General features: G+C 59.9%; 2 protein-coding genes and 1 long non-coding RNA gene across 15 annotated transcripts in view; 2 read left to right on the top strand and 1 right to left on the bottom strand.

Moving 5' to 3' along the window:
* Positions 1-3187: 3187 nt before the first annotated feature.
* TIMM13 (translocase of inner mitochondrial membrane 13) lies at positions 3188-4581 on the top strand. Its single transcript, NM_001261039.1, has 3 exons — positions 3188-3492; positions 3581-3649; positions 3858-4581. The coding sequence occupies exons 1-3, from the start codon at positions 3373-3375 to the stop codon at positions 3954-3956; spliced, it is 288 nt and encodes a 95-aa protein (NP_001247968.1). The 5' UTR covers positions 3188-3372; the 3' UTR covers positions 3957-4581.
* Positions 4582-4647: 66 nt separating this feature from the next.
* Positions 4648-11471, bottom strand: part of TMPRSS9 (transmembrane serine protease 9) — a 64900-nt gene continuing 58076 nt past the window's right edge. For all 13 annotated transcript variants that reach the window (XM_028839869.2, XM_015122425.3, XM_077978936.1 and 10 more), the window contains 5 exons: positions 8325-8724; positions 6610-6778; positions 5653-5918; positions 5430-5566; positions 4648-4987 (listed from right to left, as the gene is read on the bottom strand). In XM_028839869.2, the coding sequence (XP_028695702.2) occupies positions 4826-4987; positions 5430-5566; positions 5653-5918; positions 6610-6778; positions 8325-8724 (1134 nt within the window). In that variant the 3' untranslated portion in view covers positions 4648-4825. The remainder of the gene's footprint in view (positions 4988-5429; positions 5567-5652; positions 5919-6609; positions 6779-8324; positions 8725-11471) is intronic.
* On the top strand, positions 6709-11359 carry LOC144336988 (uncharacterized). The gene is made up of 3 exons (XR_013409540.1): positions 6709-8052; positions 9172-9380; positions 10839-11359. It is a non-coding gene; the product is annotated as an uncharacterized LOC144336988 (long non-coding RNA).

Here is an 11471-nt window from a genome sequence, read left to right as displayed (position 1 = left end):
GGCCGGCGAGGCTAGAGCGGGGACAGGAGACGGCCCCGATGCGGACAGAGCGCGGAAACCGCGTAGGAATTCAGTGGTGGTGGGTTTTTTGAAGGCTTTCTACAAAACCAAATTCAGAATCCAGGCGTCGACCTGGTGGGGCCGGGGGCCAAGCCTGCATTCTGGCTGCCCAGCTTCTGACAGCTGGAGCTCCTCAGGCAGCCACGCAGTGGGTGTGGAGCAGCGTGGGGGTGGCATGGCCCCCAGGGTGGGTTTTCGCTCCGCTGCCTGGGCTTCCAGATTGCCGTTCTGACAGCCCACTGGCCGGGTTTCTCGGACCGTTGACTTTATTTGGGGGAGTTTTCCCTCAGGTCAGTTCCTGACTCTGCAGGGCCAACAGGGCAGGGGAGGGGAAGACCCGGGGAAGGGAGAATGAGGACAGTCCCGTTGTTAAGACCTGTCACATTAAGCAGGGAGGGGACACAGCTGGTTGCCTCGGAGGCAGAGGCTGTGAGTTTCAGAACAGCTGTCTGCAGGGAACGCCACCATGTGGACTCCCTGGAGGAGAGCGCTGTGGAGCCCCTCCCGGGTTCCGGCTCCTTCTGCCCTGTGCCTAGATACACACACGCATCTATCTATCCATACTGTAACTTTCATCTGTGATTCTCTCGCTGAAGCCATGTTTCTCAGATAGGCCAAGGCCACCTGACTCCTATCACGACGCCCCCAAGCCCCTCAGTCCAGCTTCCCAACGCCTGGCACCCCCTTTGGCAATAGCTCACCGTTTACACCCTCCCTCATAGATACACAGAAGTTATTTTTTTAATGGATATTTATTTTTTTACATTAGTCAGTACGCAGGTCAGGAGCTCACGCCAGGGCCTTGAGGACAGGCTGACTCTCCTCCCCGGGGTGGTGTGGGACTGGGGGTCACTCTGACAGCAAAGCCTCCTTCAGAAAGTGCAGCTCGAGTCTTAAAGCCACCAAAACTGAGCCGTTGGCACGCGCCGTCTCCAGGCCTTGGCAGGTTGGGGGCGGCACTGCTCCCCTGTCACTGTGCATCCCGTCTCCCTGGGGACTTGCCAGTGGGAGGAAGGAATGGGGGTCCCCAGCCCCAGGCCGGGAAGTAGCCAGCGGCTGACAAAGCAGAAACACCCGCTGCTCCATGTAGCCCCCGCTCGCTGTCCTTGCTCTCAGAAGTCCCTGTCCCGGCTGGGCGCGGTGGCTCACGCCTGTAATCCCAGCACTTTGGGAGGCCGAGACGGGCGGATCACGAGGTCAGGAGATCGAGACCATTCTGGCTAACACGGTGAAACCCCGTCTCTACTAAAAAATACAAAAAACTAGCCGGGCGAGGCGGCGGGCGCCTGTAGTCCCAGCTACTCGGGAGGCTGAGGCAGGAGAATGGCGTGAACCCGGGAGGCGGAGCTTGCAGTGAGCTGAGATCCGGCCACTGCACTCCAGCCTGGGCCACAGAGCGAGACTCCGTCTCAAAAAAAAAAAAAAAAAAAAAAAAAGAAGTCCCTGTCCCATGTGGATCAAGGGGGGCGTGTCTTACCAAAGCATTTCCTCCTGGAGGGGCCCGACAGGCTACCACGCTGTGCTCCCAGTCAGGTGGCTGGTGGGGAGCTTTGCCCACCCCAGGGATACCCTCTGCCAGCCGCTGGAAGTGGGAGTGCTGGCGACAGACTCCTCTTCCCCACCTTCATGGCAGGAGTCACCTGGACTCCAGTGGCCAGGCTTCGTGCCAGCGAGTGTTCCGGGGGTGGGTCTTGGTGGTCTTGTCCTGTGCAGAGTATGCAGTGGTCTCAGCCACATCCTACGTATTTTGGGCCTGGGGGAGCAAAGCTGTATCCTGGAGTTGGTCTGCAATTTGCTGACAGCTTCACAGGCTGGGCTCAGGGACAAAGTCCCCCCCCCAAAACCGGCAGGTCCTGGTGTCCAGACACTGCCCAGCCCTGTCCTGAACACAGCACGCCCCAGGTCCACAGAACCCCCCGCCCTACATTTGCCTTGGGTGGAGGCTGAGGGTGGTCCTAGGACTGCAGGTGCCCTTAGCTGAAGGGAGTGGGGAGAGGTGTGGACTGTGCATCCTGTGGGTGATTGGAGGTTCATTGAGAATTGAGTCTTTGGAAACACTAAGAAAATCAAAGTTTTAGAAGTTATTTATGGCCTGGGAAACAATTTGCATTTGTCCCCAAATACGCTTAGCTGTGTGCCGCTTAGAACGATGCGAAACCATCCCTCTGTGTAAGCCCATGCTGTGACTCCAAGCCTAGCGCCCTCCCTGCGAAGCATCAGACGCCGCCCAGCCCTGGGGGGAGGCCCACGGCTGCTGGACCAACGCGGGTTCTGGGGTGCACAGCCCAAGGTTAACGCGGAAGCCTGCCCCGCTGAGCCCAGGAGCCAGGAGGCCTGCGGGCTGACCCAGAATCCGATCATGCACCTGTCCTCATGCCAGCGGCTTTGGCTGGGGTTGGTCTGAGGCCTGCACGGGGCAGTTCCTTGTTAAAGATCCAAGGGACTCAGTCCTGGGGCGTCGCCGCCTGCAGCGTCTTCCAAGCCCTGCGTCCAGCGAGCGTCACAGCACAACCTGCAAACGGAGCTGGGCTGTAGCCTTGGGGCTGGCATGGACTTTCATTTCCGAGATTCGGTTTTTAAGAAGATGCATGCCAAATGTGGTGTTCTTTTTTTTTTTTTTTTCCAATGATTTGTAATATACATTTTATGACTGGAAACTTTTGTACAACACTCCAATAAACATTTTGATTTTAGGTTCTGTCTCTTGAGTTTATTCCTGCGCGGGGAAGCTCGAGCCGGGGCCTCTGTCCCCAATGAAGCGGATGTCTAAAACCCTCCACCCTCAAGGAAAAGGTGACTGGCGAGTATACACAGGCCCCAGGTGATGCATGAGACCCTGCCCGTTTTTTCTAGTGAGCCTCCGACGCTGTAGCACCAGTGGACTCTTCATCATTCATCATGTGATGAGACCGGGCTCCGCCCCGGCAGCAACACGTCATATAGACGCGCCGGCTGCCTCGTGCGCATGCGCGGCAGGCCTCTGGGTGGGACGAGCCGGAGACCGATCCTGTGTACAAAGTGATCGGCTTCGGCCGCACGCAGTGGCCCCCCCCACTCCCCGGGCGAAGTCGGCCGCCTTCCCGCAGAGTCGCAACCACGGCTTCTGTAGGTAACGGCAGGTCCAGGCCGGCGCGTGACCAGAGGGCCCCCCGCGCGACCTGGAATGGCCCGGGCGCGCGCGGTCTTGTGGGAGTTGTAGTCTTCCGTCCCCGCCCACGTGGACTCCGTTTCCCGTGGTGCCCCGGGAGGCCCGCTTCCGGCGCAGCTACGGGTCGGCGCACGCGGCCTCGGTCCGGTTGACTTTGCGGAGCCATGGAGGGCGGCTTCGGCTCCGATTTCGGGGGCTCCAGCAGCGGAAAGCTGGACCCAGGGCTCATAATGGAGCAGGTGAAGGTGCAGATCGCCGTGGCCAACGCGCAGGAGCTGCTGCAGGTGCGGGGCCGGCCGGGGACGGGCGCTGGGGCGACAGGGCCACCCCTGGGGGCGGACGTCGCGGCTAAAGCTTCGCGTGTCTCCACAGAGGATGACGGACAAGTGTTTCCGGAAGTGTATCGGGAAACCTGGGGGCTCTCTGGACAACTCCGAGCAGGTGAGACCCGCAGAGGTTCGGGGCAAGGGTCGCGAGGGTCTGGATTCGGGGGGGAGGCGTCTGCGCGTGCGCAGACTAACGAGGCGGCGCGGCGGAGTGGCTACCGCACGCGTGCACTCTGCAGCCCGGGCGGCCTGCATCCGGGGTGAGGGAGGTCCCCGGGGGCGCGAGGTCCCGAGCTGAGCCGTGCGCCCCTCCGGTCCCGCAGAAGTGCATCGCTATGTGCATGGACCGCTACATGGACGCCTGGAACACCGTGTCCCGCGCCTACAACTCGCGGCTGCAGCGGGAACGAGCCAACATGTGACTGGCAAGCCCGTGGGCCGCCCCGCCCCGTTCATTTCCACAAACGTGCTCTGAGAGGCGGGGCCCGCATGTGCGTACTGCCTGCCCGGGGCTTAGCGGGGTGGCACCGGTGCTGGGACAGACGGGACTGTGTCCTCGCCACCCCCCGCCTTGCCCCCTGCCAGCCAGTGCAGCTTGGATCTCGGGGGTGGGGGGGCCCTGTGCCTTCCCAAAGTGCTGGCAGCCCAGTGGCACCTCCTTCAGGCCTTTGGGGTCTTCCCCTAGTGGGCCCAGGTCAGCCTCATATTTTTTGGGCGGAGAACTCTTGTCTGGACTTTGGAGGTGGGGGTGGTCAGACCCCACCGGAGCTGTCACCTCCTGCGGATGGGCAAATAAATTGGTGGAGGGCGGAGAGAAACCTCTTTATTTCCCTCCTGAGGGATCTCTGGGAAGAGTTGACGCGTGTCCCTGGAACCCCAGTTCGGAGGGTCTCAGCCTCTCCTGGGTTGGGAGAAGTCCATCTTTCCCCTTAAGTGCCACCGGGCTGCTGAGTCACGAGGAATGTGTTGTTGCCACCACCCCTGTCCCAAAGGCTAAGGGGGACAGCCCTCCCCTTGTCCAGGCTTGCTTTGACTCCTCTTCCTTCCACCCGGGTCCTGTTGGAGCGCCAGGCAGGTGGTCCGCGCTGTGACACTGAGGTGCTGAGCCAGTGAGCCGGGGTGGAGCAGTTGTGTTTATTGGAACAAAGGGTGCTACCAAAATGCATCCCCATGACCCACAGCCCCCCCCCCACTCCCGTCCTTGGGTAGGGTACAGTGAGGTGGGGTGTTGGGTGGCCTGCTGCTCCTGCTGCTTTCTCCTAGAGTCCCGGCCTGGGCAATCACGTGGCGGTCACTCCTGGATGTGCTGTCCTATCCAGCCTCTCACAGCTGCCACCCGGGTATAGACACCTGGGAAGTGGGGCCGGCCGCAGCCATAGCCCCAGCTGGTGACCCCAGTTAGCACCCATCGTCCAGACGGCTCCCTGCAGGCCAGGGGTCCCCCAGCGTCACCCTGATGGGGAGAGAAGCGGGGGTTCAGAGTCTGGTACCTCCCCTACAGCAGCCCTTGGGTCATTGGCCCCCGTAGGGGTGACCGTAGTGAGTGGCTTCCCTTGGAAGCTGCATTTTCACTATCTGGAAAATGGGCTCAATGCAAAGGTGGCAGACATTGATGGACACCCGCCACGTGGTCCCGGAGTGGAATGGGGCCTCCCGCTGCAGCCTCTGCCTGCTCTGCCGTTGAGGCCCAGGGGTGGGATGCGGTGGGTACCCAATAAACGGTTGTGGAGTGGAAATTCCTCCAGAGCCAAAAAGGCCCCCTGCCTGATCCTCTGGAGAAGTCTGCACCGGAGCGTGGCGCCCGGACGGTGGGCTTCGTGGCAGCGGGAACCCTCCCTCCCCGGCGGCTGGGCGGGACCTGGGCCCCTGGTCGCCCAGGCCGGGCCGAGGCTCACCGAGCAGCTGTCCACGCCGCCCTGCGGGAAGCCGGCACACAGCATGCGGCTGCTGATCTGCACCGGGTAGAAGCGGCGGCAGGTCTGCTCGCTGAGGAGGCGCACGGCCGCCTTCTGCAGCTGCCGCGCCATGGAGCCTGCGGACGAGCGAGATGGGGCGGGTGGGGACCCCTTCCGGCTGCTGCCCTGCACCCCGCACCACCCCGGCCCCGGGCGCGCCTACCTCCTTCGCGCACCGAGCCCCAGCCGGTGATGACGCAGCGCGCACCGTCTGGGGGTCGCGGCACGGGCTCGGGCAGGCAGATGGGACGCACCAGGCGGCTGCGGCGCACCGGCCCCGCCAGCTCCAGCAGCGCCACGTCGTAGTCGAGCGTGTAGAGATTGTAGAACGGGTGCTTGTAGATGCGCGCCACGCGCTCCAGCTGCCCCTCCGCGCCGCTCAGGAACGGCGTGCCTAGGAAGGCTGCCCACTGCTTGGGGTCCCCGTAGCTGGAGGGCGCGCGAGGACAGGCGTCGGCCAGAGCCCCCGCGCCCCCGGCCCCTGCCCCTGCGGTGTCCCCCAGGGGCCGACCAGGGTTCTTGGCCTCTTGGTCTCTGGCTGCCAGTCTGGGAATGGGCTCAGTGTCCCCCACCAGGCACCGAGGCAGCACCAAGGATTGCAGTCATCACCACCTAATATTAGCGCTCTGAAAATACTGGTGGACGTGAGGGTCCGCCCCCCGCTCCCCTTCTGACCTCGAGCCCCGCAGGGCCCGGAGCTGGGTGTCCCCTCTGGAATACCGTACCCCTCTCCTGCCAGGGCTTGGGCCCTGGGGAGGACAGCTTTCTACTGGGCGGGCTTTGCGGGGGCTGGAGCTAAGTGCCAGGGGCGAGGGCTGGGGAAAGAAGTGACCCCAATGTCCCCGTGGGCTTGGCCTGGAGCTGGGAGGGGCTGCAGCCCCCGGGTTAGGTGGGGACCGCGGGGTAGGACAACCCAGGTGGTCAGGCTGAGGGGGGGGTGGGCAGGGGAGGGCTGCAGGGAGTGGGGATGGGGGTGGGAGGAGCAGCCTGGGGCAGTGGGAGCGGGGGTCGGGGAGGGCACTCCGGCAAAAGAGGGTGTCACCGTGCGTTTTCGGGCAACAGTTCGGTTCCGGGTGAGCTACAGACACGTGCAGGGGCATTTGGAGCGTTTGGGACTCACACGTCGAAGCAGTGCGCCGCCGACAGCAGCCACCTCTCTGCCACCAGCACGGCCCCACAGCGGTGTTCCCGGCGCCGCAGCCACAGGCTCACCTGCCACGGCCACTCCCCGCGGCCCGCTGCGCTGCCGCCCACAATCCTGCTGAGCGCCGCCGGCGCCAGGCCGCAGTCTGTGGGGGGAGCCAGGCGCATGGGCGGGTGGACCCAGGGCGCCTCCTCCAGGAAGCCCCCCAGGGCGCCGCCCCTCCGCGAATCCCCCTGGGAGCCTCGGATGCGAGGGCGGACCTGCCCCAGGAAAACTCGGCAGGAAAGGATGCTGGGCCTGCTGCTTGGTCTTTGGGCTTTTCTCAAATAACATTGGAAATGCATTTGTGTCCTGTGACTTCAGCTTTGGGAAGACACCTTCTCCCCGAAAGCCCCTCTCATGGCAGCCTCCCACATCTCCGTCCTCCAGGAGTTCCCTCCCACCCCAAGGCCTTTGCACATACCAGGGCCCTGACCCAGAGGCCCCGGCCCTGCCTTGGCACTCTGCCTGGATCCCTGATGGCCTCCGAGCCCTCCCCAGACGGTGCCAAGTGCAAAGGCCTTCCTCAGAACACAGCTGTGAAAAGAATACATGGGGTGGTTGCCGGGGGGCTTCAGGGACCCCGTTACCACCCATGGAGGGGACCCGTACCCACCTGCTGTCTCCAGAGGTCCGTTTTCGTCCTCAGGGGCGAGCCCCCCTCCCCACCCTCTGTCACCACCCAGCTGGCTTCCCTGGGTGCCCCCTTCCCCCTGTGCCACCCGCAGCAGATACCAAGGTTGGCAAGGAGAAGTACCAGTTCCCCACCAGCCGGGGCACCATCTGGCCCTGACCCAAGACCAGGTGGCCTTGGAGAATCTGACAGCAGCCGCAGCCCCTGTCCTTGGGAACGACAGCTGCCTCCACACACAACCCGCCTGTATTTCAAGGCGGGGCTTCTCCACCTCTTTTGGACCCAAGGAGGTGGGCCCTGGGAAGGCCATAGCTATTGAAAAAGGAAAAATCAGCTCAGACTGAGAAAGTGACAGCCCCCAGGCTGCGGGGACAGACCCACATGAGGGCAGCTGCCAGGTTCACAGGAAACACTCACCCAAGGACTTGGCGCTGCTGCGAACCATCAAAGACCCTGCTTTCATTTTATTTTTATTTTTTTAGAGACAGGCTGTGTCACCCAGGCTGGAGTATAATGGTGTGATCTCGGTACACTGCAGCCTCTGCTTCCTGAGCTCAAATAATTCTCCTGTCTCAGCCTACCCAGTAGCTGGAACCACAGGCGTGCACCATCACACCTGGTTTTATTATTATTATTGAGATGGGAGTCTCGCTCTGTCACCCAGGCTGGAGTGCAATGACACAATCTAGGCTCACTGCAACCTCTGCCTCCTGGGTTCAAGCGATTCTTCTGCCTCAGCCTCCCGAGTAGCTGGGATTACAGGCGCCCACCACCACGCCCAGCTAATTTTTTTTTTTTTTTTTTTTTTTTTGGTAGAGATGGGGTTTCACTACGTTGGCCAGGCTGATCTGGAACTCCTGACCTCAGGCGATCCACCCACCTTGGCCTCCCAAACTGCTGGGATTATAGGCGTGAGCTACTGCGCCCGGCCAGAGAGGATGTTCTGTCTTGTTTGGCAGCCCGGGCTGATTAACATGGTACCCTCCACTCCCAGGGGTCCCTGCGTCTCTCCCGGTACCTGGTAGCTGGGAGTGCGTGGTGGCCTCCAGGGCATGTGGAAATGGCATCTGTCCCCTAGCAGTGGTGCTCATGGCAGATAAGGCTGAGTTGGCAGGTTGGCCCGTCACCCTGCTGGCGGCCCCAGGGGTGGGTCTGCTGGGTGTGGCCCCCGGGACTGTGAGGCCAGCTGTCGTCCTGGGGGGATGGCTGGTGGTGGCCAGTGTCCTTGTGGTCGAGGGGGGAGACACGGGAAGGGGCTGGGAAGACATGATCTCCAGGATCCAGCCCTTTAGCCTGGTGATGCGCGTGTAGACGCCCGGCTTCTTAACCTGAGCGCAGCCAATACCCCAGCTCACAATCCCTGCCAGATAAAACACGCCGGGGGCCTCCTCGCAGGCCAGGGGGCCCCCAGAGTCACCCTAGAAAGGAAGGAAAGAGCACTGCTTGGTCCCCCAGGGACCCTCTCTTCCCGGCACTGCCATAGCCTCCTGCGTTCCCACTGTGGGTGGGCCCCATCGAGGGCAGGGGGGGCAGAGGGCACAGCGCGGGTGTGGAGACCTGGCTGCAGCCGCACGCCTGGCTGTGTGACCTGCAGTGAGTCACTTCCCCTCTCTGAGTTTCCATCATTCTTGCTTTTGTTTGGGGGCAGTAAAACAATGCAGAAAAACTCTAAAAATAATAATAACAGCCATGAATAGTCCCACCACCTAGCGGTGGCCCCTGATCATTAGCTGCCAGACGTATTTCTTTTCTTTTCAGACAGAGTCTTGCTCTCTTGCCCAGGCTGCAGTGCAGTGGCGCAATCTTGGCTCACTGCAACCTCCACCTCCTGAGCTCAAGCAATTCTCCTGCCTCAGCCTCCCGAGTAGCTGCAACTACAGGCATGAGCCACCGCGCCCAGCTAATTTTTGTATTTTTAGTAGAGACAGGGTTTCACCATCTTGGCCAGGCTGGTCTCCAACTCCTGACCTCAGGTGATCCGCCTGCCTCGGCCTCCCAAAGTGCTGGGATTACAGATGTGAGCCACCTGGCCTGGCCTCACCATTCTTTTCAAGATAAAAAGCTATTATGAATTGCCCATTGATATAGAGAGTATTTTTAAATAGAGAATATGATTATATAGAGTATGATTAAAAAATAGAATACAGGCCGGGCGCGGTGGCTCAAGACTGTAATCCCAGCACTTTGGGAGGCCGAGACGGGTGGATCACAAGGTCAGGAGATCGAGACCATCCTGGCTAACACAGTGAAACCCCGTCTGTACTAAAAAAATACAAAAAACTAGCCGGGTGCGGTGGCGGGCACCTGTAGTCCCAGCTACTCGGGAGGCTGAGGCAGGAGGATGGCGTAAACCCGGGAGGTGGAGCTTGCAGTGAGCCGAGATCCGGCCACTGCACTCCAGCATGGGCGACAGAGCGAGACTCCGTCTCAAAAAAAGAAAAAAGAATATAACATAATGAATACATAGGAAGAAAAGACTATGCAAGACAGTGATCTCACAACACTCCTAGAAGATAGGCATTGTTATGCTTCTCACTTTACGTATGAGGATCAGAGGCCCAGAGAGGTTGAGGCACTTGCCTGGGGTCACACAGCAATTGAAGCAGGATTTGAACTCAGGAGTCTGGTTTGAGAACTTGGGCTGGGTAGGTTTCCATTGCAGGTTATTTACCACCTTTCTTTTAACTACTGCCTATGAATGGGCATTTACACTGTCATTGGTGTTTTGTATTGCTTAGTAATAATGGCATCTAACTTTGAGAATTACTCTTGAAATCTGATGCCTTTTTTTTTTTTTTTAGGCGAAGCCTCGCTCTGTTGCCCAGGCTAGAGTGCAGTAGCACAATCTCTGCTCACTGGGACCTCCACCTCCTGGGCTCAAGCAATTCTGTCTGCCTCAGCCTCCTGAGCAGCTGGAATTACAGGCACCTGCCACATTTCCTGGCTCATTTTTGTATTTTTTTAGTAGAGATGGAGTTTCGCCATGTTAGCCAGGCCAGTCCTGAACTGCCTACACCTCAGGTGATCTGTCTACCTCGGCCTCCCAAAGTGCTGGGATTACAGGCAGGAGCCACTGCACCTGCCTGTCTTTGTTTTTTTGAGATATGATGTTGCCGTGTCACCCAGGATGGAGTGCAGTGGTGTGATCACGGTTTGCTGCAGCCTAGAACACCTGGGCTCAAGAGATCCTCCCATTTCAGCTGCCCAAGGAGCTGGGACCACAGGCACCTGCTACTCTGCCTGACAATTTTTTTTTTTTTTTTTTTTTTTTTTTGAGACGGAGTCTCGCTCTGTCGCCCAGGCTGGAGTGCAGTGGCCAGATCTCAGCTCACTGCAAGCTCCGCCTCCCAGGTTCCCGCCATTCTCCTGCCTCAGCCTCCCGAGTAGCTGGGACCACAGGCGCCGCCACCTCGCCCGGCTAATTTTTTGTGTTTTTAGTAGAGACGGGGTTTCGCCGTGTTAGCCAGGATGGTCTCGATCTCCTGACCTTGTGATCCGCCCGTCTCGGCCTCCCAAAGTGCTGGGATTACAGGCTTGAGCCACCGCGCCCGGCCCGACAATTTTTTTTTTATTTTTGTAGAGACGGGATCTCACTATGTCACCCAGGCTGGTCTTGCAATCCTGGCCTCAACTGATCCTACCTCAGCCTCCTGAAGCACTGGGATTACAGGCATGAGCCACTGCACCCAGCCTGAAAATTAACCTCTGTCTTTGCGTGCACGGTTGAGCCCTTCAGAAATCTGAGCATGGTGGCTATGGCCGGGCCCAGTGGCTCAGTCCTGCAATCCTAGCAGTTTGGGAGGCCAAGGCGGGCGGATTACCTGAGGTCAAGGGTTCAAGACTAGCCTGGCCAACATGGTGAAACCCCGTCTCTACTAAAAATACTAAAATTAGCCAGGCGTGGAGGCACATGCCTGTAGTCCCAGCTACTCCAGAGGCTGAGGCAGGAGAATCACTTGAACCCAGGAGGCAGAGGTTGCAGTGAGCCAAGATCATGCCACTATACTCCAGCCTGGGCAACAGAGCAAGACTCCATCTCAAAAAAAAAAAAAAGGAAATCTAGGCTGGGTACAGTGGCTCACGCCTGTAATCCCAGCACTTTGGGAGGCCCAGGCAGTCAGATCATGAGGTCAGGAGATCGAGACCATCCTGGCCAACATGGTAA

Source organism: Macaca mulatta, chromosome 19, assembly GCF_049350105.2.
Source record: "Macaca mulatta isolate MMU2019108-1 chromosome 19, T2T-MMU8v2.0, whole genome shotgun sequence".
NCBI lineage: Eukaryota > Metazoa > Chordata > Mammalia > Primates > Cercopithecidae > Macaca > Macaca mulatta.
Note: the sequence above shows the minus strand (reverse complement) of the source record. Positions and strands in the feature narration are given on the sequence as shown.

What these genes read in the sequence shown, in the direction of transcription:
- TIMM13 (NM_001261039.1), top strand. Translation starts at nt 3,373, where the DNA reads ATGGAGGGCGGCTTCGGCTCCGATTTCGGGGGCTCCAGCAGCGGAAAG. An exon ending in ACGCGCAGGAGCTGCTGCAG is followed by an intron (nt 3,493 to 3,580) that starts GTGCGGGGCCGG and finishes GTGTCTCCACAG; the next exon opens with AGGATGACGGACAAGTGTTT. An exon ending in CTCTGGACAACTCCGAGCAG is followed by an intron (nt 3,650 to 3,857) that starts GTGAGACCCGCA and finishes CCGGTCCCGCAG; the next exon opens with AAGTGCATCGCTATGTGCAT.